General features: G+C 46.1%; 4 protein-coding genes across 6 annotated transcripts in view; 1 reads left to right on the forward strand and 3 right to left on the reverse strand.

The window, feature by feature from the left end:
* Positions 1–6,621, forward strand: part of LOC113211470 (ras-like protein family member 10B) — a 52,161-nt gene extending 45,540 nt beyond the window's left edge. The window contains exons 2-4 of the mRNA XM_052268059.1: positions 1,149–1,435; positions 1,951–2,154; positions 2,590–6,621. Of these exons, the coding sequence (XP_052124019.1) occupies positions 1,379–1,435; positions 1,951–2,154; positions 2,590–3,327 (999 nt within the window). The 5' untranslated portion in view covers positions 1,149–1,378 and the 3' untranslated portion in view covers positions 3,328–6,621. The remainder of the gene's footprint in view (positions 1–1,148; positions 1,436–1,950; positions 2,155–2,589) is intronic.
* Positions 6,622–6,748: 127 nt separating this feature from the next.
* LOC113211450 (uncharacterized) lies at positions 6,749–11,142 on the reverse strand. Of its 3 annotated transcripts, none has more exons than XM_052268056.1 (8): positions 10,931–11,142; positions 10,540–10,753; positions 8,999–10,435; positions 8,456–8,890; positions 8,003–8,364; positions 7,806–7,910; positions 7,561–7,719; positions 6,749–7,491 (listed from the first exon to the last, which is right to left on the reverse strand). In XM_052268056.1, the coding sequence occupies exons 1-8, from the start codon at positions 11,006–11,008 to the stop codon at positions 7,273–7,275; spliced, it is 3,009 nt and encodes a 1,002-aa protein (XP_052124016.1). In that variant the 5' UTR covers positions 11,009–11,142; the 3' UTR covers positions 6,749–7,272. The 3 variants fall into 3 exon arrangements, with proteins under 3 accessions (XP_052124016.1, XP_052124017.1, XP_026285599.2); XM_052268057.1 differs by having other exon boundaries at positions 8,456–8,782; positions 8,891–10,435; XM_026429814.2 differs by having other exon boundaries at positions 8,456–10,435.
* Positions 11,143–11,441: 299 nt separating this feature from the next.
* Positions 11,442–21,009, reverse strand: LOC113211467 (nuclear pore membrane glycoprotein 210). Its single transcript, XM_026429835.2, has 26 exons — positions 20,728–21,009; positions 20,249–20,520; positions 19,954–20,147; positions 19,741–19,881; positions 19,367–19,668; positions 18,999–19,286; positions 18,672–18,880; positions 18,325–18,554; positions 17,991–18,224; positions 17,774–17,917; positions 17,390–17,689; positions 17,070–17,315; positions 16,696–16,977; positions 16,349–16,588; positions 16,020–16,262; positions 15,749–15,931; positions 15,509–15,658; positions 15,223–15,386; positions 14,898–15,096; positions 14,446–14,802; positions 14,152–14,373; positions 13,792–14,065; positions 13,468–13,706; positions 13,216–13,383; positions 12,919–13,126; positions 11,442–12,843 (listed from the first exon to the last, which is right to left on the reverse strand). Exons 1-26 carry the CDS (start codon positions 20,880–20,882, stop codon positions 12,668–12,670), a joined length of 5,820 nt encoding a protein of 1,939 aa, XP_026285620.1. The 5' UTR covers positions 20,883–21,009; the 3' UTR covers positions 11,442–12,667.
* Positions 21,010–21,669: 660 nt separating this feature from the next.
* Positions 21,670–24,063, reverse strand: LOC113211471 (heat shock protein 68-like). Its single transcript, XM_052268058.1, is given in 2 exon segments — positions 21,670–22,835; positions 22,837–24,063. Coding segments are annotated over 2 exon segments (1,899 nt in total). The 5' UTR covers positions 23,908–24,063; the 3' UTR covers positions 21,670–22,007.
* Between the last annotated feature and the right edge of the window lie 2,546 nt (positions 24,064–26,609).

Raw genomic sequence — 26,609 nt, forward strand, 5'->3', positions numbered from 1 at the left:
CCCTACCCCCGACCTCCCCGCTCCCACCACGGCGGCCGCGGCCTGTCAGCTCCATTCAAATACCTCCCAAACTTTTGCTCGCGCCTGATGGCATGCCGTCCGTCCCTGCTCCGGCCCCGGCCGGGGCCCTGGAGGCGGTCGGGGTGGTCGGCGCGATGCATTATGGAAAGGCTGCTGCCAACACTCTGTATCATTGAATCCCACAGCGGGGCAGGAGGGGCCCTGGCCCTGCGCGGTGTGATGGCGTCTTGGTCCCCCCACCCCACCCCCCCCTCTCTCTCTCTCTCTCTCTCTCTCTCCTTCGCGCTCTCTCCCTGGGGGCCCCTCCACCCTCCACTCCACTCTCTCCCCCGCGCGCTCCCGTCTCTCCGACGCCCCCGCCGCGCAATGGCTTACGAGTCAGTTACTGCTGCCGTCGCAGTCTCTGCTTTGCTTTATCTCTCCCCTCCACGTCCAGCGCGGGGGCGTGGCGGGGCGGAGCTGGCGGGCGCCTGCAGTCCGCGGGGTAGGCAGACCCGCGGGCCGCTCGTGTCCACCGGGCGTGCCTACCCCGGCTGCGGCGGGCGCTCTGTTAGCGAGCCCGGGGGACGGCGGCGGCGGCGTGTACTGCAGCACCACCAGGGGCTGCACGGGGTGCAGGGACTGCAGGGATCGCAGTGACTGCAGGAGCTCCTCCGAGAGTAGTTGGGTGTATCGACCTGCGAGGATGGTGCTGTCGCGGGGCAGACCACAGGAAGGGCATGAGGAGACGCAACAGGGCGGGCCGGACAGGGCCGGATTCGACCATGCCCGCCCCGCCCCGGTCCCGCCCCACGGCTTTGGCTTCAGGAGGTACCAGACCAGCAGTGGTGGCCTGCCTGCGGTCGGGTGTCAGACGGGCCCGCGCGCCGTCAGGCAGGCCCTCCATCGGACCGACCGAGCCCGTCCAGAGTAGAGCCCCCTCCCCCTGGAACTTGGCGGTGCCAGCGCTTCGCCGCGCGGGTAACTTGGCGCCCTTGCCGGGGGTAACTTCGGGGCCGGCCCGAGGAGGGGTGGCGGCAGCAGGGTGCCGGGGCTGCGGGAGACAGGTTGCAGATCCCTATCCCACCCTCCCCCCTTCTAAGTTTGCCTGCTCCTCTGTTTGCTGAGCGTTGTTGTTCTTGTTGCAGGTCGGAGGCCCTGGAGGCCCGGAGGCTCCTGTGGAGGCTCGCCTGGAGGCGCTGGTCCGACCAGGCTGGAGCCCCAGGTGCGGCCGCCCCGGCCCCAGCGTAGTCCTGTTCTCTCGCGGGGGGCGGGCCCGGCGGGCCATGGGGGCCGGGGGCAGGGCGTGGACGGCTCGGAGGGCGGCCCCGGCAGCGAGGCGGGGCCGCTCGGGGGCGGCGACAGCGACCGCCTGGACATGGTCAAGGTGGTCATGCTGGGGGCGGCGGGCGTTGGCAAGACCGCCATCGTGCAGGTGAGTGTTTTATGCATGTTGAAGAGGAGAATCCCGTCCGTCCCCTCACCCCGCAAAAGACAAAAGCGAAAAAGTTTCTCCTTCCGTCGGAAAGAAAAATGTCATCGTCTCCAATAAACCCATCAAAATATGCGCCGCGCGCCTCCGTCTCAGTCGGTAACAGAGATAGGTGGGGAGAAGAGGGGGAGGGGTATCTTTCCGTTGCACTTTCCAACTTGTCAGGCATCCCGGGGCGTCACGTCCGACCTCGCCCGTCCACTCCGGTGCACAAAACTCTCGGCCGGACACCCCGACTGCTGTCGACTCGGCCCCGGCTCCGGGACCGGCCGCGATACCCGCGCTCGGCCGCCAGAGATCGACCCGCCCGGCTCCGGCCGCACCGCTGCCCCTCTCTCCACTAGGCGACTATTTTATTCCCTTGCTTGCCTGCCCTCTGGTATGGCCGCCGCACGCCGCCGCGCCCCTCGCGCTACGCGGCTCACCCTGCCAATAATCCCTCTATATTTCTGTCGCAGCAATTCATGTGGAACACGTTCACGCCCGACTACCAGCCCACCGACCGGAAGCACACCTACTTCCCCTCCATCATGATCAACGACCACCTGTACGAGCTCAACATCACGGACCTGCCCGTCATCCCCTTCTTCCCGGAGAACAACGCCGTCGAGTGGAGCGAGTTCAGGTTCTACGGGCTGCGCAGCGCCACTGCCTACGTCTTGGTGAGCTCCCGCCCCTCCTCCTGCCCGTGATTACGGCAGCACCGGCAGCCCTGCCGTATAATTGATTGGACACTACAGGGACTACTGCCCCCCTGTGCTCGCCCCGCCGCCCCTCGCCTCCCCGCCTCCCTCTTCCGATGGGATTACTCTGATTGAGTGATCCCGTCCCCTCCTGACTACTGATTCTGGATCCCTCCTCCTTAACCCTTTCACCCTGACCCCATCCTCCCCATCCTACCAGGCAAAAGAAAACGCACGTGTGGTGTCGTATGACTCGGCTCGGCTCTCACGAGCCTGACCCGAGGGGTCCCTTTTACTAGTCATAGATTTTTCTGTCTATTCTTGTGGTTTTTTTTCGTTTTTTTTTTTTCCTGACGGTCTTTCTCTTTAAGTGAAGGACCCCTCGGTCTGACCTCCCCTCCTGTCGTTCCGCAGGTGTTCGACCTCTCCAACGCGGACACGTTCCAGTACATCCGCAAGATCCGCGACCAGATGCTGGCCTCGCGGGACCTGCGGTCGGTGCCGGTGCTCGTGGTGGGCAACAAGCGCGACCTGCTCGTGTTCCCGCCGGCGCAGTCCAGCACGCCCAGCACGGCGCCGGTGCCGCCCGTGCACCCCGCGCACACGGGCCACCCGGCGCACCCGGGCCTGCTGGGCGCCGGGCTCGGGGCCGCCATGGGGGCGGGCGCCGGGCTGGGCGGCGGGCTGGGCAGCGCCCTCGGCAGCGCCCTGGGCGGCGCCGGCCTCGTCCCGGGCTTCGGGCTGGCGGCCGGCGGCGGCATGGCCGGGGCGGCCGCCCTCGTCGCGCCGCTCGCCAACAGCATCGGCGGGGACCGCGGCCACCACCACCACGACCACCACCATCACCACCACCACCTCCACCACCACGCGCCGCACCACCACCACGCGCGGCCGCACCTCCACCACGCCGTGCACCACCTGCTGCCGCACCCGCACCACCCCACGGACTACCGCGAGCGGCGGCGGGACATCGTCAGCCTGGTGCGCAAGCACTGGAAGTGCGGCTACGTCGAGTGCTCGGCCAAGTACAACTGGAGGGTGGTGGCGGTGTTCCACGAGCTCATGCGCTCCATCGACTCGAGCGACCGCGCCGCGCTCACCAAGGAGGTCGTCGCCCCCATAGTGCAGGACAACAAGTGTGCCATCTTGTGACGCCGCCCGGCGCAGCGCAGTGCGCCCAGAGTGTAGTTTCCCACCCCTGGCCTAAATGATGAAAGCGGACAGACGCGGCCCGCGTCTACGGGCAGCCTCGACCTCCCCGAAGAATGAGATTCGGTGCAAAGTAATTCTTTTTTAAGACGTTATTATTAGTTCACTTTTAAGCAGTTCACGTGGCATCGAATCAATGTATACATCCAGGACCATTATCCTTCTCTGGTTCCCTATTTCGTAGCCAGTACTTTTCTCTCTCACTCTCGCACTCGGGGAGTGCGTGGTGGTCGAGGCGCCGCTCCTCTCCACCAACTCCCCCGCGTCTGCTGCAACGAAACAACGATAAAACTCTTTCCCTCTAGTTTCTAAACGAAGAAATGTATTTTACGAGAGAGTGAAGCGGGGGTGCTAAGCTGCGTAAAAAGGCTCCTCGAGGGCCACGCTCTGTCATGAGACAATCCCGCTTTGCCCTCACAAAGCCACAAGCCAAAGACTTGGTAGATGACAATAATCCCCCGGCCGGCGACCGGCCAGGCCCGTTGGGGAGACAGCCGGACCAGGGCCTCAACCCTGTACGACTTCGGCGCGGTATCGGAGAAGACGAGGTAACGATATCGTTCCCGACATCCTTCAGACCGACATTTTTTTTTCTCACATTGGGGCGCTCATGGTTGGAGGTTTTTATTGTGTGTTTGTTTTTACGTTTGATTCCAAAATAACAAGTACCCACCCGGTGAAATATAGCACTCAACAAAATAATTGAAAATTATGCCAGAAATGAGTCAACAGCCACCATGGCCCGTGTCGACGAGGGAAGTCCCAGCAGTGCGAACTGACTTGTCACCGCGATATCGAAAAGTTGTCGATTCTGTCTCTCGATAGTTTCGATATCGTTTTGACAAGTATTTCCCCCAAACGTTCATTATAAGGAGACATATTCCATGTGTAATGTGGACTCACCAACCCAGGTACAACACAATCGTCGAAAACTCGTCAATGATCCTCAGTTGACGTCAAAATGAGCTCAATCTGGCTACCTGCTAGCCGCAGTAAATCTTGACGATGAGCGTCAAAATGAGGTCATTGTGGGGTCATTTTGACAAACTGGTTCTACCTAGGAATAACGACCTGTTCAGCTACCGCACTAAATGCTTCCCTTGGGCCAGCAACCGCATGCACAATGAGGAAATACATTTACTTCGACTTTCACAGTCGGACGCACTGGGCACCTGCCTCGGCACTTGCTCAGTGCAGCTGACACCTGGACAACGCAGAAGACCGCAGATTGACTAAACTTCTGTGATAATGCTGTCTCGACAACCGCAGAGGGAACGGGGGTGCGCTGTTCACTGTTTGGGGAAGAGATCGCGATATGTGTGTGTGAGTGTGTGTATTGGAGAGATCCCGTCTCTTGCCTCCCGAGTAAAGTTGAATTTTAAAATTGCCTTTTCTATATTCCATAGCCACACGGTGGTCTCGTATGTTAGTCCTCAGCTCACTTTTAAACGTTGCTCCTTATAGTCGAGGGCATTGACGAGTAATTTTTAGCGCTGAATGAAAACGTAATATGTCTGTGGTGCCGATAGAATAGAGACTTCGCTTTTGCTTTTGAACAAGGATAAGTGTTATGAATGTTAAGCTCAAAATCACTTTCTTGATGCTGATTCCTATTTTTTCAATGTGTTTTATGTTAGCGGGTACCTGTTACTTATACAAAAAAAAACTAATGTTAAAACTAAGCGGCACCGTCGCCGTGATTGCGGTATGTAAATCAATCAGTCGCGAAGGTGGGTTACTTTCTGTGGGCACAATTTTCACTCAATTTACAAATTTCATTGTCATATAAGTTTTCAGGCGTATCGAGAGCAACCCATTATTTAATGTTCCAAGTGAGCAGCTTCAACCGTGGCTAAAGGTGCTTCTCAGAACACTCCTGTAGATTGGTGATTGAAAAACCTTATGTCTTTCCCCTAACCAGCAGCTGGTTGAGATATTAAGACGCAAAGTGGCCAATCACACAAACTCTAGTACTACAATAGGGACAATCCTTCAGACTTATGTACCTTAAGAAATCTTGAATCTCCTTTGTTTACGTTACTGCTCAGAAGTCGGTCCTTAAGAGATGTGGCTGGTATTAGTATAAAAAGCAAATCTCCAAGATGAAGTTTCCTCAGTAGCTGTTACAAAAAGAAATCATAATTGCTTGGTTTTATGAGTGAAAATTTAGGACTCAGAAAGAAACGTACCTAAAGAAAGTGCAAAGAGTTTACCCATTCAGTCACAGTGCACATGTTAAAATATTCAAAGCTCTAAACTTCAATCAAATAGCTTTTTTATAGAGTAAAAGTTTTGTAATAGCAATAAAAGGAGATGTTGTTTTTTTGTAGTTTTATAACGAGTGTTTATTGTTCATGGAAGAATGTTGAGTAGACTGTTTGAAAATGCAGTGCTTCTGTGTTTGCTTGTACTTAAAATTTGTGAGTATAGAAAATATGCTTAGTGTGGTAATTCTCAAAATCAGTGACTTATTTGTGATTTGACTGTCATTTGCTGTCAATAATGGAAGGTGAGTTGAAAAAATTTCCTTTTTCAGGATGACAGCAAAATCAGAAAAGTCAGTGATTGTCAAGTTACCTACAAGGAACAAGGTTGTGAATGCATTTGTGCAGTTTGATATCCAGTAAAACAAATGGTCAAAAATAATAATGTAGGAGAGATGGCGTAAGTAACTTTCCTAGTGCTAACCAATAGGCCCCATATGCTGCACAGCGCACAAACTTGAATGGTTAACACCATGAATTAATTGGAACAACTCACATTGCGCACACACAAAAAAATTCTTCATAATACAATGAAGTGCCTAAAGTGCTAGGGAACACTTGATTGCAATAATTTTTACATTGTAATACTATTGACCTCGGCTGGAATATTGAACAATACAGCTAAGATTTTTTCAATAAGTCTGACCTTACAAACATCTGGGGAAGGCATTTTGAAATTAATTGTTATTAACTTTGCTTAGGGTTTTGTTATGAAATAAGGCATTCCTGGATGACAGGTCTGACTTACTGTTGCTCTCCTTGTCATAAATATGACTGGAGTTGTTGTTATAAAATTCTTTTGGCTTTGTACTCAAGAATTTGAGTGTGATAGATTGTCTCCACATCTGTCTTGTGGAAAAATGTAAAACTATAAAAAAACAAAAGTTGTGTTAAGCACAGGCTGAAAGTACACACAAGCAATGAGTTGTGCTTCTATTTTAGTTGAAATAAAAGGTACTTTATGATATGCAAATTCATTGCTGATATCCACCATCCACACATTCTTAGCAAAAAATCTCATGAGGAATATCCAGAAATGTGACTCAGATGTCCAACAGCTTCTAAAACAATTTCTAGAAACAAGAAGACACACAACAGAATACAATAAAATACTGTACCTTTATTAATAGCATAAATAAATTTCATTCATTTACTCATTAAATATTTTTTATCAAATAACCAAATATAAATTTTTGATTGGCAAAAAAGAAGACATAGAAAAATCACAAAGAGTTTCAATCACAACTTTTCAAGTACGGAATGCTTAATTTCTAAATTAGTATAGTACATGTGACATTTCTGATATGTACTGCAAAAGCTGCAGTTTTTTAGTACAAGGATAAACGTACTCATAAAATATAGACCAAAAGTCTGGAGTAAGCATCATTTTTAAAAAAATGCATTTGTTGCACAAATGAACCATGACAAAATACTGCATCAATAAAACAGCTTAGATGTAGTAAAATAGAATATAAAAAATAGAGAATTTACTGTTTCTCACCTTGACACCCTCTTTACAACAGTATAGAATTGGCCTTGTTAACACATTGAGTGCAGAGAGGTTAGGCAATCCCATGTTATTGGGACCCAAGCTGTGGGTCACGCCGCACTCAACGTGTTAAATCTAGACAGCTGAAACCTTTTGATGATTTGTAGATAAACTTGCCTGCATGCACTCCTTACAACAGAATGGGCGATCATCTCTCACAGCAAATCGGCCAGTCAGTAAAAACTTTTGACAGGAGAAGCAAAGGAAACATTCAGGAGTAGCATGCCAATGAAGATGTTTAAAGGCAACTCCTTGATCTTTTGCCTTGATGACGAGTTGACAAGATTGGCATTTCTAAAAGAAAACACATTTATAAACATTGCTGAATTTATGAACTAGACCTTCTAGAGCAGTGATACTTACTTTTCCATATTTGAGTTCATAGCAAGGCAGACAAACTGGCTGGCCCTCTTTAGGAACGTACTGCTTCCCACCCAAAGGTTCATCACATTCAAAGCAGCAGAAGTGTTTAACATGGAAATCTTGTCCTTCAGCAACAGTGTACTCTTTCACAAAGATAAGCTGTAACAGACGATTAAGAGACAACTAATTTATCAAATCTACACCAAAAGACAATAATATTTTTGTAATAAATCTTCATCATGTACCTCATCACAAGCACTACAACGTGGAATGTCTAACATCTCAGAAAAATGACGGCCACAGTACACATGACCCTTGTTGAAGAAGTATACAAGATCCACCAAGAGCTCCTGAAAAAAGAAAAATCAATAAAAATGTTATCCCCCTTCAAAATAAATGTATTTTTAAACATTAACATTTCAGAGAGTCTTGAAAGTTTTACCTGGCAGGTATGACACACAAAACATTTAGGATGCCAAACCATATCAGATCCAGCACGGTCTGCAAATACTACCACTTCCCCAGGTAATATATCCTCACTACATTCAGCACAATGAAGATTGGTAGGAGGAATGGGACCAATGGGCACTGCATCTTGCATCCCACGGATAGAGTCATAGTGAACCTCATCCCCACCAGGGATTTCTTCATACTTAGGGATTTCTTCATAGTGATGGTCATCAATGGATAGAGACGCAACATGAGGAGAGAGCTTATCTTGCGGGTGCAACCTTGATGGAGAGTTCAAAGCATTGTGGGCATACAAAGCCATCACGTGAGGAGCACTGGAGGCTGACGTCATACCTAGAAGTAAACAGAGGTATGCAGGTAACCACACTTACTTGAGACAAACTAATCTGGCCAGATTGAGGCAAATTACTGGTTAGAAACTTACATTTAGAAGCCGGCGTACTGTGGGGTACCCCATGGTCAATATCTGCATAGATAATGTGAGGGCATATTTGATCATGTATACCTTCATTCAGGCACTTCCTACAGTCAGCAGGTGCTATTACATTGGGATTAACGCTTGAGCTGGCAATGTGAGTGCAAATGTGACCCTTAACCAGCTTGCCATCAATGACTTTCTGCACACACTCACCACAATAGGCAGGTGCTACTACTTTTGGATTAATGCTTGAGCTGGTAATGTGGGTGCACATTTGACCCTTAACCATCTTGCCATCAATAACTTTCTGCACACACTCACCACAATAGGCAGGTGATACTCCTTTTGGATTAATGCTTGAGCTGGCAATGTGAGTGCACATTTGACCCTTAACCATCTTGCCATCAATAACTTTCTGCACACACTCAGCACAATAGGCAGGTGCTACTACACCTGGATTAATACTGGAGCTAGTCATATGGGTGCATATTTGGCCCTTGACCAGCTTACCATCAAAAGCTCTCTGCACACACTCACCACAATAGGCAGGTGATATTCCTTTTGGATTAATGCTTGAGCTGGCAATGTGAGTGCACATCTGACCCTTTACCAGCTTGCCATCAGTAACTTTCTGCACACACTCAGTACAATAGGCAGGTCCTATTACATTTGGAATAGGGCTTGAGCTAATAATATGGGTGCACAGTTGACCCTTAACTAGCTTTCCATCAAAAGCTCTCTGCACGCACTCAGCACAATAAGCAGGTGCTATTATATTTGGAATAGTGCTTGAGCTAGTAATATGGGTGCACAGTTGACCCTTAACTAGCTTGCCATCAAAAGCTCTCTGCACACACTCAGCACAATAAGCCGGTGCTTTCACACTTGGATTAATACTAGAGCTAGTAATATGGGTGCACATTTGACCCTTGACCAGCTTTCCATCAAAAGCTTTCTGCACACACTCAGAACAATAAGCAGGTGCTTTAATATGTGGGTTAATGCTTGAGCTGGCAATATGGGTGCAAATGTGGCCTTTTACCAATTGCCCATCGACAATTTTTTGAACACAATCTGTACATGCGAAGGGCTCTATTTTATGAGCAACATCACTAGACACAGCTGTATGTTTACAAAATTGACTCTTTACTAACTGGCCGTTTTCATCTTTTCTTGAACATTCTTCACACTCAGACGGAACCCACATACTTCCTGGTACATTTGTGGATTGGGAGAGGGATGTGGCGATTTGATCCTTCACAAACTGACCAGTACAGTTTAGCTGCCCCATGCCTCTGTTTTCTGTGGGTAACAATTGCCCCGGTTCGATTGCTCCATGTCTTGGAATCTTGGATGTAGCCCGTCGTCCTTCAGATGCTGGAGAGAGTGTGACACCAAACGCAGCACCACGGTCAGTGACAGAGGGTAGAAGGGCATCAGCTGCTGGAGACAATGACCGATAAGGCTCTGGTGATGATCGCTTGGGCCAAAATGCACTTGGTGTCTTCAAATGAATATGTTGTAAGGAATCTACTTGGCCTTCTACATTAAAATGAGGCTGAGTGTTAGATGATGTGCTGCTCCCAATACTTGACTGGTATGGTTTTGGCACACTGTTGTAGGTACAGACTTTCTGCAACGAATCAAGTGAGCTTGAAGTTGGAATACTCAACTTAGTTACTCGACCTTGACCGACCACATTATTTTTGAGATTTTCCAGATATTTCTCCAAATTTTCTACTTCAGCATCGGTCAGCTGGTGGCACTGGTTTGCATCCAAGTCATGCAATGGTAGTTGGCGCTCAAGTTGTTGGCGCCTATAGAGAGCCCCATCACTGCCACTAATGGGCAGTTTGTTTGCTGGTAAGGCCTGCATATACTCTGCTGCGATAATAGGTGAGACATCTGGTGGAACCCAATCAAATGCAAGACTCTTTAACTTGTTTTTAAATCCTGCACTTGTGTGTTTCTCTAACATTTCCAGGACTGCAATCAAAAATAGGTTTAACAAGTCAACTGATAGTACAAGAAAAAGCAAGGAAAAATCTCGAGGCAACAAACTGATAGGAAAAACTGAGAAGAATACATACAGGCTTTATTAGGTCGGTTGTTGGAATGGTTGGAACCCAGAAGAATTTCAAACTGCTCCATGTAATAATCATCATCAATGACATCGTGTTCCTCCTTTTTGCATTTGCAATTTCGACATATCTTCCTCCAAAAGTGTAAATCCAGGCCAGGGCAGTCATCATTGCAGACCAAGCAACGCGAACCGGCTCCGATTTCATGTCCAAGTCGGTGAACCTGATAAAAGCGAAATAAACAATAAGGACCGTAACTATTAAGAATAACATTTGCTTTGGTTAGATTCGACAGCGGATAATTGTTGAATAAATGGTTGTCACGTAAAAAACTACTAAAGTATCCACAGTAGACACTTCCCCAATATGTAAACAACGCTTCTGCTGTGTGTACGCTTACCCTTTCACGTTTCTTATCCAGCGCTATCAACCATGCTGGAGGGGGAGCATTAGCAGGGGGTGTCTGCACTTGTGCCATGCTTCCTGACACTGGTTCTTTCTTCACAGTTCAGTCATGAACCCTCTACTTGGGCGGAACTTTGACGATACATGGGATTACTCATCGACACACGTCATTTCGCCGAACCACACCCCCACCCTACCTCAACGGGAGTGTTTTGACACGTGACCACGTGACCGCGATGGCACGGGGACGGGAGAGAAACAGCAGAGATGACGTCATACAGCGTCCCGCTTTGGGTTCAAAACTTTAAACCAAAATGTATCTCTCTGAGCACACAACCAGGAGACATAGAACTAATGGGCCTCTATTTTGAGCCAATCGAGCCAATGCAGAAAAAACAACCCATGGACAGAAACTGAACTACAAGGTTTCTGTTTTTAAGGAAAAAAGTTCTAATGGAATTCATTTGAGAGAATAATTGTGGTGGAAAAGGTAGAATTTAGCCCAGTTAAGGTGGAAAGCCAATTTTTCATTTATTGACATTATGATGAGATTTCAAGCAAGGACAAATCTTCCAAAAACTACCTAAGAAACAAAATACATGGTAAAAAAAAAACATGACTGTAAGTACATTGAGTTGCTGATTCGTTTTGACATTTTTCATTAAGTTGCACTGCATCACTATTATCACACCTTGAATAAGTGTAACACATTTAACATAATAAAAGTATCACACACACACCTACATACACCCAGAGTGGTACACACTCATTCTTCATTAAGAATTGAGAGCATCAAGTTGACAAATATCACTAATAATAAACACACACACAGTACACATATGGTTATTAGAAAAACAAAATTGACAGCCTATTAATCATTTATCCTTTCATACAAGAAAATAAAATACAGTCTATCTTGTTCTGTAAGACTACGTAACTGAAGAGCTGCTCTCGTTCTCAAAAATTGCTGAACATTTTTATACACACAAAAGCTCTATTAGAACAATTACTAGTATTAAGGTACAAAAATGTCGGTACAGAGACAATTAATGGTAACAGCCATCAGTAAAGAGTGAGGAAGTGGCACAGAATATAAAATTATTCAATTTACAAAGAACTAAATACATACTGTAGTAATATGTGTAAAGGAAACCAAATTTATAATTATACCTTCTGTACAAATACACACCAAAGAACAGAAAATTCACAATTTTCATAATTAAAACTTTTAACACTTTTTAAGATATTAACCCCCCCCCCCCCAAAATAGTCTTAAAGAAAACAAAGAACTGATTCTCATTACAATAAAATAATGGAAAAAGAAACAAACTTGCTGGATTGTTATGATAAAAAAATAGAATACAACATCATTAGTATCACAATGAGCTATAAAGATTTTAGGATACTGGAGAACACGAAAATGTAACTGGCCCTCTTTATTTGAGTCACATACAGTGCTACCCTAAGGCAGTTATAAATAGGAAGTTTTAACTAAGAAATTTAAATTAACGTATAAGTTCAGCATTTTTTTCCCCTTTACATACAACATACTTCTATTTCATGCCAAAGAAATTAGATTAGACTATTCAGGGTAATTTCTGGAGAAAATTTTCTATGCTCGAATTGAAAGCTATAAAAAGTTTTGAAATAGTTCCCCTAATCTTCAGTCCTATTAATCAGAAAATATGGTAATGATATGAGGACTAGACAACAAATGCAAACCCCTGTAACCTTAAAAGTCAGGAGAAAGGTTTCGGTGACGGGGTGAGCTATATAATAATCGGGGATCACCATACACAGGCGTTTCATTCAAGGGACTGGAGCGTTGAAAAGAAACATCATTAGGTGAAAAGTTCGACCTTGGAGACAAATAAGTTTGAAAGCCTGGAGAGTGACTATGAGCATTGCCTGAAATTAAAGACAGATTGCATTAGGTTCTTCATTTTTTTTCTCTAGCTAAATTTGACATCTGGATACACTTACCTAATTGGTACATTGGTTGAGGAGCAACTAAGAAGGGCTTGATGAAAGCCACATAGATATACAGTGTACCAAGGGATATAACTATGATTGAAGCGACCATGATAAGTAAGTGTCGATTTGAATAGGCAATATCCACAAGGGAGCTGACAGGAGTAACCATACAGGGAGCTCCCCATTGGTCGGGGTCCATTCGAAGTTTAATGGCAATCTGTTTTAAAAAAATTAATTAATGATGGATGTTAACAAATGGATAAGGAAAAACTAGGTAGAAGAAATAAATAAGAACAATAGTACTACCTTAACATTCTGATTAGTTAATGAAGAAATAACACTGACATATTTCAGTTCATTTATAGCAGCATTACCCCAAAACTTGCTGGTAAGACTTATTTGATAAACAACACTTTGGTCACCAACATACTGAGGACTTGATATGTAGACCATTCCATCATCAGAAGGTACAACCTACAACAAAAATATTAGCAAAATTAAAAATGCTTATGTGTAATTTAGTTTGGAAATAAGACAAAAATATATATATATATATACCTGAATCTGAGCTAGAACTTCTGGTACAGCTTTGATTTCCAACTTCCCAGGAGTCCCACCAGGGAGAACAACTTCATGACTATCCAGATAAAAAGATGGCAAAAATGGCAATACTAGTGGCGCCGACGCAGCCTCCCCTGCCCAGGATGCAGCGCGTGCACGGAGTGTCACATTTGTTCTGAGTTGACTGATCTCAAATGACAGTTTACCAATCGGCCTCAGCTCACATGCATAACGCCCTGAAGAAAAATGCTGTTACTTAGAAAGCCGCAAGAAAAATATCTTAAAAAGTCTAAAGCTACAACTTTGAGTCCAATAAGATACCTGAAATAGCATCAAACACAGGTTGAATTTTGAAAACATCCGATATCTGCATAGGTATGCCTGGACTATTAAATCTTGCTTCACAAGAGAATGGAAAAGCTGATAAGGGGACTGGTCCAGATTTTATGCAGCTTACATCTTCATTTTTCACTATGAGATTACTTAATTTACTTTCTTCACTTTCACCATTTAGGATTAAACCCACTCTATAAACTTCGTCGAGTGCAGCAGTTGAGCTGAATAGGGGGTTTCCTACATTGTTAACAAAAGCCATCTGACATTTTGAAAGGGAGGAAGACTCAGTATTAAAAACTCAGTTATTACTAACACACAAACAACAGCAAAAATGGATTTAATTACCGATGTAATTGGGACCACTTCTAATTCAGTGCTTGAAACCACATGGTCATCTAGGTGGTACTTCACATACACAGGTCCACCAGGTACACGCGCTCGGCCCAGACCAGAATCATGATCTAAAGATAAGATTTGTGGGTTGTCTGATGACCAATGTCCCATTTCACCAGTTGGCAAGGCCAAAGGCATTGAAAAGCAAATGAGATCGCCTACAGCTACCCTTGACTGAAAATAAAACATAGTTTGTAATATTGTGGACAAAGAGAAGTTCAGTGAAAATAAGTAGGCAATACTTACTTTCGAAGGGAATATAAACTCTTCAATTGGGAGCTTAATGTAGTCTGCTGCTTGAGACGGAGTAAGGTTATCAGAAATTTTAAGCACAGTATCTCCTGCATGAACCAGGTTAGAGAAGAAAGTTGAGTTGCTGGCAATTTGATCAGAATCAGATGGGCGCCGCATTTGAACAATATCAGCTCGACTTGCTCTGACACTGATGTCAGTTCGTGTTGCAGCAAACACTGATCCAGTGTTGTCATGATAAGTGATTTCTAATTGTAGCTCTAGCCCTTTAGGCAAAGCTTTCGCAGATATACCAGGAGAGATATGGAGAGCAGATTTCACAGTTGTCATGATATAATGAACTGGTTTCACCTTTTAAAGAGAGGGTATTTGATTAGATTTATAATAAAACCTTGAGTAATCCAAAACAATATGAAGAACATGAATTGTATATGTTCAATGCTTACCTCCACACTGAGTCCTAGAGTTTGCCTAATGTTAGATTCATCAATAGATGAGACTATAACTGCTGCTCTCCCAGTAGATGAGTGAGTAGTTAATAAACCATTGTTTGAAAGAGATAAAATAGAGTTCTGTTGTGTCAAAACTGTGCTTGGATCACGAATGTTACTATCTGCACTGCCAACAGGAGGATATCCCTGCAAACTATAATAGGAAAGAAACAAAATTTCAAGAAAAGGTAAGAAACAGTAAAGATTGCTCTTTAATTTTGATACTTCCTGAAACAAGATATTCTGCAAAAGAGAGATGTAGTGTCAAATAATGAATTACCTGTAATATACCCTTGATAGACCATCTCGATTGGAGCGAAGTTGCATCTGAGTTTCCGGTGCTACAAGTAAGCCAGAGAAATCTTTCCCAACAATTGATGGAGGCTGAGTTAGGCGAAGTTCTTCATACACTTCCAACTGAAGAGATTCTTCGAACAGTTCACCCTAAAACAAACAGAAAAATATGTTTTGAATATCCACAAACATATAAGTAACTTACTGGTGACATTCAATACAAAAATGTAAACAAAATTAATTTAAATGCTAAAATTTAAATATTTATTTACCTTTGCCGTGCCAGTCATAGCAGGAGGAGCAAAAACTGATAATGAGAGTGTTGTTCGGCCAGGGGATAAGGCTTTCACGCGAATGGAAATGCGATGCTCATCTGTTACTTCCATACCAGTTTCAACCAATACATCAGTAATTTCAGCAACCTGTGAAACAGTGTGCAATTAGGTGAAGAAACTTCAATGAGGTTCACACATTATGTTAGAAAGAAGTAATTCACAGATTTCTTCCTGTACCTCTCTGGAAGATAAATCCCATTCAAAGGCAAGAGCTGGCCTTGTTGTCCCAAGTACAAGCGGACTAAGAGGGTCTGGAAGTCCACTTGCCCACACGGGCATTATAGCATCAACTTTAAGACGTGTCAAGGGTGACTCTATGCGAATACCCGTAATAGGGACTACAAAGACATCAATGCTATCCTGAAATCAATCAATAGATATTTAGTACTTAAAGAGACACAATTACCTACCAGAGGTCTCCAGTGGTAAAAAAGCAGTGGTTACTTACTTCAGAAAAAATGATCTTATTCCCAGTGACTTTGCTGACACCAATTGCTTGGCCTGTCAACTGGGTGTCGCCGACTTTCTCCCCTTCAACTATTCCAAGATCAGAAACTTGCACATAGCCTGGTCGTGAAACTGAAAACTCAAGTTGCAATCCAAGGCTGGGTCCTCCAGAAACACCTACTGTCATTTGACTTCCAACCAACAATGTCATATTACGAGGATACAGACGAAGAGGATCAAACACCTGACAAATACAATAATTAAAAGCATTTTTAAATTTTAGTCTGAAAAAGTATGCAATAATAAAAATAAAATAATTTAGAAATGTACCTGAATTGTTACCGGAGGGCTGCGAACTTCATAGGTTCCAAAACCAGTGGTAAAGAATAATGTTGCATCTCCTAAAGTAAGACCTTGAACTACAAAACGAAATTCGCCTGGAGAAGCTGGTCTTGTAATTCCAAGTTGCTTATCCATTTCAGGATCAGATTCATACTCCTTAACACTTATAATAGTTGAAGAGCTCTTTTCTAGCTGAGGGCGCAATTCTAACAACCGCAGATCTGATAGCTGAAAAACACAAATTTTCACATGGAAAGTTCATAAAAATGACATGCAAAGTAAGAAACAGAATTCAAAAAACAGTTGCTTCTCCAGAAATATTAAATTTAACGTACTTGAAGAGGATTTCCCATTGTGTCTAGAATGTGTACTGAGCACAAAGTTTGTTTTCCTCTCTGTAAGTAATCTGCAACATCAACCACTAGACTGTGCACACCAACAATAGTGATAGATACAGTTGCAGGACGAGACGGTAAACACAAGTCCACTAAACCAAAGTGAGCAATGCCAGTTGAAATTGGTCTAATTTCCAATGTCTGAGTATGCTCTAGATACCGAACATTTGCCACATCTTGACTCTCAAGTTGGGGTTCAAAGTATCCTGATCCCTGACTCACCTACAAAATATTTACATCCAGGTACATGAATTCAGTAACATAACACTTTATGTAACAACCCTAAAAAGTCCACACAGCGTACAAATACATACTTGTAGAATTAATTTACTGCTAGGATGATTGAACAAAATAGTTTGGTTTGGGGTAACCAAAGTATCACTAACAAAGAGTAAACTTAAAGTCGCTCTAATGTCAGGAGTTACAGGCCCTTTATCACTTTTAATGGCAAATGGAGGCCACTCAGGAGTGATTTGCTTGGGACGAAGAACAGCAGATCTATAGCCAATTAATCGAACTGTGATGTCAACAGCACCTGTTTCTCCATAGGGTTGGACAACCTATAGAAATACTCAGAAATGTAAGAACCAATTTGAAAAAGAAATAGTATAAAATTTGAAAATTTGTCATTTACCTGGTAGTTCCGCAAAGGTAGAGTTAAACCATTATCATGGATATGCTCCGAGAATGTACCATCTTTGCTAGTAAATAGGCTAAGAGAGTTTGGATTAGCAGACCACTCCATGTGAATGGATGTCACATTATCAAATACTCTGCCATGAACATCAGTAACTTGGAGTTCTAATTCCAAGTCCCTGGAGCTCTGTACAGCAACTCTTTCAGCATTGACATTCATGGGACACAAAGAGTGTCCATCAGTTTTCAGAAGAGCTTTCAAGAGGGCAAATCTTGGTTTGGCACAGTAAACATTTACCTGAAAACAAATTTTATTTACAAGTAAACAACCAAGTACAACCCCTATTGACACAAACTTAAAATAAAAATTCAAAAAGCTTACAGATGCAGTTGATTCAATACGCTGCCCAGAACGGCCTTCACTAAAAACTGTGAGGGTAACCTTAGTCTCCCCTAAAACACGACAGAGCACAGTGTACACATATCTATCACGCACATCAATGGATAAATGTGGGAGCTCTCCAATCTAAAAATAGAAGCATAGATTAGAAAACAATATAATTTTATAAAATGTCAAAGGAAATATGAAGACAGGATACCTCTAGCATATCCTTTTTAGATTTAGCATTTTCGCCTTGTGAGATGACTTTGCCGTGCTCAGAGCCCCTTCCAGGCCAAGGTCTAGGCCCACCAACAAAAACTAACTGCCTTGATGTTCCAAGTGCTAGGACAGTTTCTCCTGAGGGTGGGTGTAGAACAGAGAGAGGCCGAAAAGCTGCGATCATTACACTGTCTTCCAGAACAATATCGCCCTCACTGTACAACACAGTAACCTTCAATAAAAGTAAGTATTAATAAAAATTGAGCTAGATTAAATCAACACAGAACTGTTGGATTGCAAGAGACTTCTTCAAACAACAAAGAAAAATATACCTTGGTTGTCCCAAGAGATTTTCCAGTAACAGTGATGATTGTACACGCCCCATCAGTGAGAGTCCCTCCCACTGATTCACTTTGAACAAAGTTATCATCAGAGATTGTGACAGTAAGGGGCAAATCATGACACATCGTAAATGGAAGGTCATCTGCATCAGAGGCAGTCTTTGCAAATATAGCAATTTGCAGATGTATTGGGGAACCAATTTCAGCTTCCAAACCAGAATCTAAAAATTACAAAAAAAAATAAAAATAAAAAAAATAAAAAAATAATGTTTTTTTTTTTTAAAGTTCTGAAGATAAATGACAACTTAAAACCAGGCACATGAGAAGTTCCAACAAACCTAGTATTTTCAGTCGACTTGGGGGAAGAACAGTGACCGACGCAGTTGCCTGATTGTGAGGATTATTTACCATCACTGCAGTAACTGTTGATTGGCCAAGAGTGTTTGTACGAACCAAACCAGATGCCGATACGGTTGCTACTGATGTATTTGAACTACTCCAAATAAAGGCACCATCTCCTCCTTTACATTGCAATGGAACTTCATACCTTAATTTCAGAAAAGATAGTGTACAGATAGGTTAGATACTAAAAGAACACAATTGCAGTGACTAGATACAAATCATCCAGAGTGAGTTTAATCTCAGGCAATGTATATATTCCAAACCTTGAACGAATTCGGGGGTCCCATGGAAGCACGACAGTCTCGGGGTGAATTTCCATTCTAGAATAAATGAGCATGTCCTCTTCAGTTGATACCTTGTCTCTGAGTGGATATTCTGTACCTCTGGGAGTGACAACTCCTTTCAATACTGCTTGAACTCTTGCTGTGCCAGGCTTCACTGCCCAACCAGAATTAAAAGTTCCATTGACAGAAGTGGAGTCGACATGAAAAAGTTCACTAGGAACAGTCACGTCAACCCTTCCATCATTAATGTGAAATTTGTGGTTAGACCTATAACATACAAAATGAAGTTTACTGATACCTTATATTAATGAATCATGGTATGGAAGTTAAAGATTGAAACAACTCACCTATCAAATACTTCCACAGTAATTACATGTTTGTCATCTACAAGGACTGACCAGTGGCGATGGGGTAATAACACAAGATGAATAAAGGCTGGTAAAGCAACATTGATTGTTGCTTGAGGGACACGAAGACCAGAAACATTAGGATCAACGTTCCTGTCTCTCAGTGAAATTTTAGTTCGACCAACTTGTAAGGCCTGGGCTTCAGAAGAATAGGAGTCAATGGAGGCAATCTCAGTATCTTCCATTTCAAGGTAATATTGGCTTGATGGTAATTCAATTTCATGCAGTCTACCATGGCGAATCTGAAAAAATGCCAAAAAGTGAAGACCAACAGTGTATATTTTCAGACAAGAACTTGTCTATGATAGTATTACCTGTAGAATGCGATATTTTATAGAATCACCAGGTAATAAATAAACATCTGCAGGATCAATGAGTAAATTGGCAACCACCATTAACTGAACTTCTACAGGATTGATGTGCCTATATTCTTTCTGAGGTAGTTTCACAGACACCTAAAGAGAAAAGGGCTATTTAAAAAGAAATTCTTAAGATTGGAGTAGGCAAAGTTTTGTCTTGCAACAAACCTTAGCTGTGCCAGTCTTAATGCCCTCTAGTAAAATGATATGCCCTCTTATACCAATCTGATCAAAATGAGCGACACTGGGAGGAGTATCATACGGCGATTCTTTGAAGGGCATAAAACTGATAATGCCACTGGTACCCACTGAAGATACTGCCCAATCCATTTCAATACCAAGAAGAGTTGTAAATTGGTTTCCTACACAAGAAAAATAACAAAATAATTAGGCAATTGTTTATCTCTGGACATAAAAAATGTAAGTTACTCGGATATTCTGATAATTTAAGACAATATCCTACCTTGATCATCATAAGCACTAACTTCAAATCTCTGAGGAGCTTCTTCAACATAAAGCTCTCGAGTACGAGTGACAATCTGTAATGAGTGAATAACATCGACATCCACATCACAGGGAATAATTTGTCTAGAACGCACTTCCTCCGCAAAGACAACCACTGTATTTCTCTTTTTGTCTTTAGTGATTGGAGATAACACAACTTGAGTCGAGCACTGAGTGCCAAATTGCACATTAAGTGGAGTTAGTTGAATGACATCTTCTCGAGATAAAGTCCTGAAAAACGAATTTTAAAAAAATAGTATAAAAGAACGTAAACCCAACCGCCAAGACACCTGGGTTGAATGAGAACTGAAAGGTTATGGTACCACTGAGGGCAGGTTGATGCTACATCAAAGAGCAGACTAAATTAACAGTGCTCTATAAAATGTCTTACAATAGAAAAGATAAAAATCAAAAGGACCGAACAAAATGTAATCATACCATTTGTAACAGCCTCCATCCGTTACTTCAAGAGTAAAATTTGTGGATACATCATTGAACAAGGGGAGAAGCACCCTCGGTACATTTAGTTTTGAACAGTCCACGAAAAACACACTTATTGCCGCTACACACAGTAAAAGATTTAACCGACCCATCGCACAATTTATGATGGCATAGCGTTAGACAACAAAACAGCGAAGATATATACAAGTAGAGAGCAGACACGCTTCAAACATTTGCATTCTCTGTTGTGATCGCGCCGGCTGGAAACCGGTGGCGCGTTTTGTTCTTCTTCGGATGGCATGATTCATTTCGCACCAACGTAAATTACTTGATGTAAAGAAAGAACATTCGTTTCTACAAGTAAAATTGATAAAATTCACAGGTGTGGAACTATTTTGATAAATTAAAAAATATATTCAACTGATCAAAGCATAGTAATACCGTTTAAAGGGGCCACTTAAATAAAATTATAATTAAAAAGGTTGGCAAAAAGAGACCTTACACACCACATGGTGGTTTCGCGGGTTCAGTGTGAATTTAAAAGAGACTTTTTAAAAGGAACTTGGGAACCTTTCTCAAGTGGGAACTTCGTCACAAGTTTCCAAACAAGTTTCTGGCCGAGTGAAACATGTGTGATTCAAACAAAATACTGAATGTAAGTAAGTGCATTGTGGTTAGGTTATCTGTATGTGAATGATTTTTTTATTGTTGCCAGTACTACCGTTCTATCGTTTTTTCAAAGATGTTTTAAAGAAAGAGATGCAACAAAGCAAAATTAGATAAGTCGACTAATACTTTTTGAAAATTAGCACATTCAAGTCTAATTAATGCATATCAAACTTTACTATGGGTGATTTATTTGACCTTTGTTAACGGTGGGGCGGTTGTTGTTGTAAATAAAAACAGGCAAGGAGAGCAAGTGGAAGAAAAATAGAAAGGTTTAAAAAAATATATAAAATAATTTATTGATTGAAATAATTATTTCCAACACAGTTTTCTGCTTGCAACATATAACGGTTCCACAGGAAACAAAACTATTACATCAAGTGTACATGTGTAATAGCCGCAAACTAGATTTACATTAACAATTAATCAGTCAACATAGCAAATGCAAAAACAATAAATAAGATAAGCACCTTATGTAGTAACACACTCACACACTCACACATACACCTCTTTGGATTTAAAGAAATGCTGCAACTAAACATGTTCACACATCATTAACACTAAAATCCCACTTTCTCAAAAGTCTTTATCACCCTAATGACTGGGTTGATTTAGTCGACCTCCTCGACGGTGGGGCCGTTGTGCCTGCCAGCCTGCTGCCCGCAGCCCTGGGGTGCCTGGGGCTGCGACGCGCCCGGGCCGCCCGAGTGCAGGCGCACCATGACCTCCTGCACCTTCTGCTGCAGCTCCTTGAGGCGGTGCTCGTACTCCTCCTTGTCGGCCAGGGTGTTGCTGTCCAGCCAGCGCAGCGTCGCCTCGCACTCCTCGCGCGCCCTGGTCTTGTCCTGCTCCGGGAGCTTGTCGCCGGCCTCGTCGATGGCCTGCTTGATGCTGAACACGTAGCCCTCCAGCTGGTTGCGCGCTGCGACGCGGTCGCGCTGTTGGTCGTCCTCGGCCTTGTACCGCTCAGCCTCGTCCACCATGCGCTGGATCTCGTCGGCCGAGAGGCGGCCCTTGTCGTTCTTGATGGTGATGTTCTGGGAGCGGCCCGAGCTCGTGTCCTTGGCGGCGACGTTGAGGATGCCGTTGGCGTCCAGGTCAAAGGTGACCTCGATCTTGGGGACACCGCGCGGCGCGGGCGGGATGCCCGTCAGGTCGAAGGTGCCCAGGCGGTTGTTGTCCTTGGTCATGGCGCGCTCGCCCTCGAACACCTGGATGGTGACGGCCGGCTGGTTGTCGGCGTACGTGGAGAAGGTCTGCGTCTGCTTGCACGGGATGCGGCTGTTGCGCTCGATGATCTTGGTCATGACGCCGCCCGCCGTCTCGATGCCGAGCGACAGCGGCGCCACGTCCACCAGCAGCACGTCCTGGATGGCCTCGCTCTGGTCGCCGGACAGGATGGCGGCCTGCACGGCCGCGCCGTACGCCACGGCCTCGTCCTGGGTTGATGGACAGGTTGAGGGACTTGCCGCAGAAGAAGTTCTGCAGCAGGCTCTGGACCTTGGGGATGCGCGTGGAGCCGCCCACCAGGACCACGTCGTGGATGTCGCTCTTGCTCATCTTGGCGTCCTGCAGCGCGCGCTCGACCGGGGTGAGCGTGGCGCGGAACAGGTCGGCGCACAGCTCCTCGAAGCGGGCCCGGGACACCTTGGTGTAGAAGTCGATGCCCTCGTACAGCGCGTCGATCTCGATGTTGGCCTCGGTGCTGGACGACAGCGTGCGCTTGGCGCGCTCCGCCGCGGTGCGCAGGCGACGCAGGGCGCGGGGGTTGCTCGTCACGTCCTTCTTGTACTTGCGCTTGAACTCCAGCCGGCTGTCAAAGTCCTCGCCGCCCAGGTGCGTGTCTCCGGCCGTCGACTTGACCTCGAACAGGGAGCCCTCGTCGATGGAGAGCACCGACACGTCGAAGGTACCGCCGCCCAGGTCGAAGATGAGCACGTTGCGCTCGCCCTTGAGGTTCTTGTCCAGGCCGTAGGCCAGCGCCGCGGCCGTGGGCTCGTTGATGATCCTCATGACGTTGAGCCCCGCGATGACGCCCGCGTCCTTGGTGGCCTGGCGCTGGCTGTCGTTGAAGTAGGCGGGCACGGTGACCACCGCGTCCCGGACCGTGCTGCCCAGGTACGCCTCGGCCGTCTCCTTCATCTTCGTCAGCACCATGGAGCTGATCTCCTCCGGGGAGAACACCTTGCGCTCACCCTTGAATGTAACCTGGATCTTGGGCTTGCCGCTGTCGCTGATGACGCTGAAGGGCCACTGCTTGATGTCAGCCTGGATCTTGGGGTCGTCGAAGCGCCGCCCGATGAGTCGCTTGGCGTCGAACACGGTGTCCTTGGGGTTCATGGCGGTCTGGTTCTTGGCCGCGTCGCCGATCAGCCTCTCGGTGTCGGTGAAGGCCACATAGCTAGGGGTGGTGCGGTTGCCCTGGTCGTTGGCGATGATCTCCACCTTGCCCTGCTGCCACACGCCCACGCAGGAGTAGGTGGTGCCCAAGTCGATTCCCACTGCTGGCATTTTGATGCTGAGATACTCGTTCACAAAACTCGGAGAAAAACTGCACTTCGCACTTAAAGCTCGCTGTCACGAACAGAGAAAGTCGCTAGACTTCGCGTTGTCGCTCGCGTCTGGTCGCTGTGATTGCTGAATCAAAACTGACCCGTCTGCCCGGCCGAAATGGTTTTATAGCGGGGCGGTCGCGGCGGCTGCGGTGGTGGGGGCGCGGCGCGCCAGGCCTGCCGCGCGGCCGCTTCGAACCCGCGCGCGCTTTCTGGGCGCTCTCGAAGCGTCTAGAACCGCGCTCTGGTTGGTCGGCGGCGGCCTGGTGGGGGAGCGCCCCTTCCCCTCTCTACACCACCGTCCCTTAGCATGGAGACCGGAAGGTTCTGGAAGAATCGAGAGGTGGCTAGAGAGAAAGGGAGTTGGCTGTACGGGCAATGTCCTGTCGTGCTGATGAAATGTTACAATGAAAAGAACATAGAGGGAAATCGGCCAGGGAGGTTGAACCAAGGAAGCAGGCCTCAGGGATTGGGAAGGGCCTGCCTGCTAAATAGTGTATTTCGACTAACGGAGGAAGAAGAATAGCGGGTAGAAGATAATGGTTCCTGATTGGCCGAGCGTGACATACAGGGTGGTCCATAGACCCCTTCCTTTATTTTGTTTTCACTGTACCGCATTCAGGCGTGCGGGCGGGTTGCATACTCACACGGGGCCATAAGACGTCGTGGTAGGCAAGCCCGCCCGCACGCCTGCATGTGGTACAGTATAAGCAAAATAAAGAGAGGGGTCTATGGACCACCCTGCAGATGCGGGAAGCTCTCAACCAATCGGTAACGTTTAAGTTCTAACCGCTACTCTTCTTCCTCCGTTAGTCGAAATACACTATAGGGCCCGCCTGCGTGCGGCCCTCGGAGACTGTCACACAGTCGTAGAAACTCGCTCCTCGGATGTAATGTGAACACCTCACTGCTCCTGGCGACGACTACATGTACCAGGTGGCTGATTCACGCCGCGCACTTCTGTAGGTATATACTGTACCGCATGCACGAGTGCGGGCGGGTTGCCTACTCGCGGGACAGGGGCGATAGGCAAGCCCGCTCGCACTCGTGCATGCGGTACAGTATATACCTACAGAAGTGCGCGGCGTGAATCAGACACCTGGTACATAGTGTAAATATACCGTCGAAATTGTACATTGTGCCGTTCATAGAGAGAGAACCTCACACCACTTAACGACATGATAATAGACCATCACACACTGCATATTTGTATGCACCGGCCGGTGCGGGCGGGTTGCCTACTTCCCCGGCGCGTAAACCACCGATGGCCCCTCTGAAAGTAGGCAAACCCATATGCGAGCATTGGTGCTTGCACTAGGCATGGACATTTAGTTATGCGTGACGTGACACACAAACGTCAGGTTTTAAACGAACCCGGCAGGGTCGTCAAACGGGGGCCACAACTACGGCAATCTGGTGTATACATCCTCCCTGGCAGTCTACGAAAATGTTCTGCAACCTCTAGTCATTAGACCCAAAAACCATGCTTTTGGCCTGAATTCGGGGTGCAAGTAGTTTTGTTTTGCATACTGTAGTTTTGCCTACAGGCGTTGTATGATCCAAAATAAAGACATTCATTGAACAATCTGGCAATCTTGGCAATGTTGCTGTACACAGTTGCTGTGCAGGCCCGCTCGATGGTCGTGCATATCAGACAGCGCACATGAGGGGGGGGGGGGTCTCCCACCGTCTCCCATCATTCGGCGTAGGATATTTTGCCTCACACCCGTAGGTGTCATACTGCCTGCCACACTTCCTGACCGGAATGTTTTAAATTTTTACGCACATCTCTTTAAGTCGGGTACGTTTAATTACTAACAAAGATTGTTAACGTTTCTAAAGGGTGCGCCACTGCACAAGACAGGAGTCATTCGGGAGGGGGTTGGGGTGAGATTGAGGCTTGCAAGTGTGGTCAAGTATGACCTGGGGGTGGGGTGGTGGTGGAAAGGGGGGGGGGTGTTAAGGCTTGTGACGCCTCGGTGGAGTGGAGTGACTATCTGGGATCGAATAATAAGACGCGGAATAAAGTAGGCCTACCTCAAGATACCCTACAAGTAAGATAAGTTGCAGGGCCCATTTTGAACCAGCGGGTATTTTTCGCTGTCAAAGGGGAAAGGGCGAAAAGCATGGCGTGTTTTATCAATTCCCCCTGAGGGCGCCTAGTGTAATACTTATTTCGGGGGGGGGGGGGTGAGCAAGGGCGCTGATGTTCTCAACCTGGTACCGATATCTAAATTAATTCTCCCACATCACACAGGAAATCTTAAGTTCGCTTTTAGCCGAACAACAAAAATATTTTCATCAGCCAAGAAACACGCCGCCGCCCCACGACGCGTCACCATAGCACAGCCAAGGCACAGCAGACGTCAGGCGGATCAGCTGTTTGCCCGCCCGCCCCCTGCCCCCGCCTCTCCCCTCCCCACTCCTGGGCTGCGCGAAGACGGGGGCAGCGTCCCTTCTACCCCATTCTGGATCCTTCCCCACGTCTCGCGATTCTTCCCGCCACTCGCACCCGAAGCGACCCGAAGCCGCTCGGCCGCCGACGCTCGGGGCCCGAATTTTCCCGAACGCCCGGGACGGTTCGCGCGCAGCGAGTCACTGGCTCCCCCACCACCGCGGCGGCACGCCCCCTCCCGCGACCGCTGTCCAATAAAACCGCTC

Source organism: Frankliniella occidentalis, unplaced genomic scaffold, assembly GCF_000697945.3.
Source record: "Frankliniella occidentalis isolate FOCC.00 unplaced genomic scaffold, Focc_3.1 Scaffold63, whole genome shotgun sequence".
In the NCBI taxonomy this organism is placed as follows: Eukaryota; Metazoa; Arthropoda; class Insecta; order Thysanoptera; family Thripidae; genus Frankliniella; species Frankliniella occidentalis.

Bases quoted from the DNA above. Each gene is read 5' to 3' on its own strand.
- LOC113211450 (XM_026429814.2), bottom strand. From the start codon at position 11,008: ATGGCACAAGTGCAGACACCCCCTGCTAATGCTCCCCCTCCAGCATGG. The intron at 10,754-10,930 runs GTAAGCGTACAC...CGCTTTTATCAG, and splicing joins TGGATAAGAAACGTGAAAGG to GTTCACCGACTTGGACATGA. The intron at 10,436-10,539 runs GTATGTATTCTT...TTTTGATTGCAG, and splicing joins CAACCGACCTAATAAAGCCT to TCCTGGAAATGTTAGAGAAA.
- LOC113211467 (XM_026429835.2), bottom strand. From the start codon at position 20,882: ATGGGTCGGTTAAATCTTTTACTGTGTGTAGCGGCAATAAGTGTGTTT. The intron at 19,287-19,366 runs GTGAGTTGTTTC...TGTATGTTATAG, and splicing joins ACTGTGGAAGTATTTGATAG to GTCTAACCACAAATTTCACA. The intron at 15,097-15,222 runs GTAATTCATTAT...TTCCTATTATAG, and splicing joins CTATCAAGGGTATATTACAG to TTTGCAGGGATATCCTCCTG.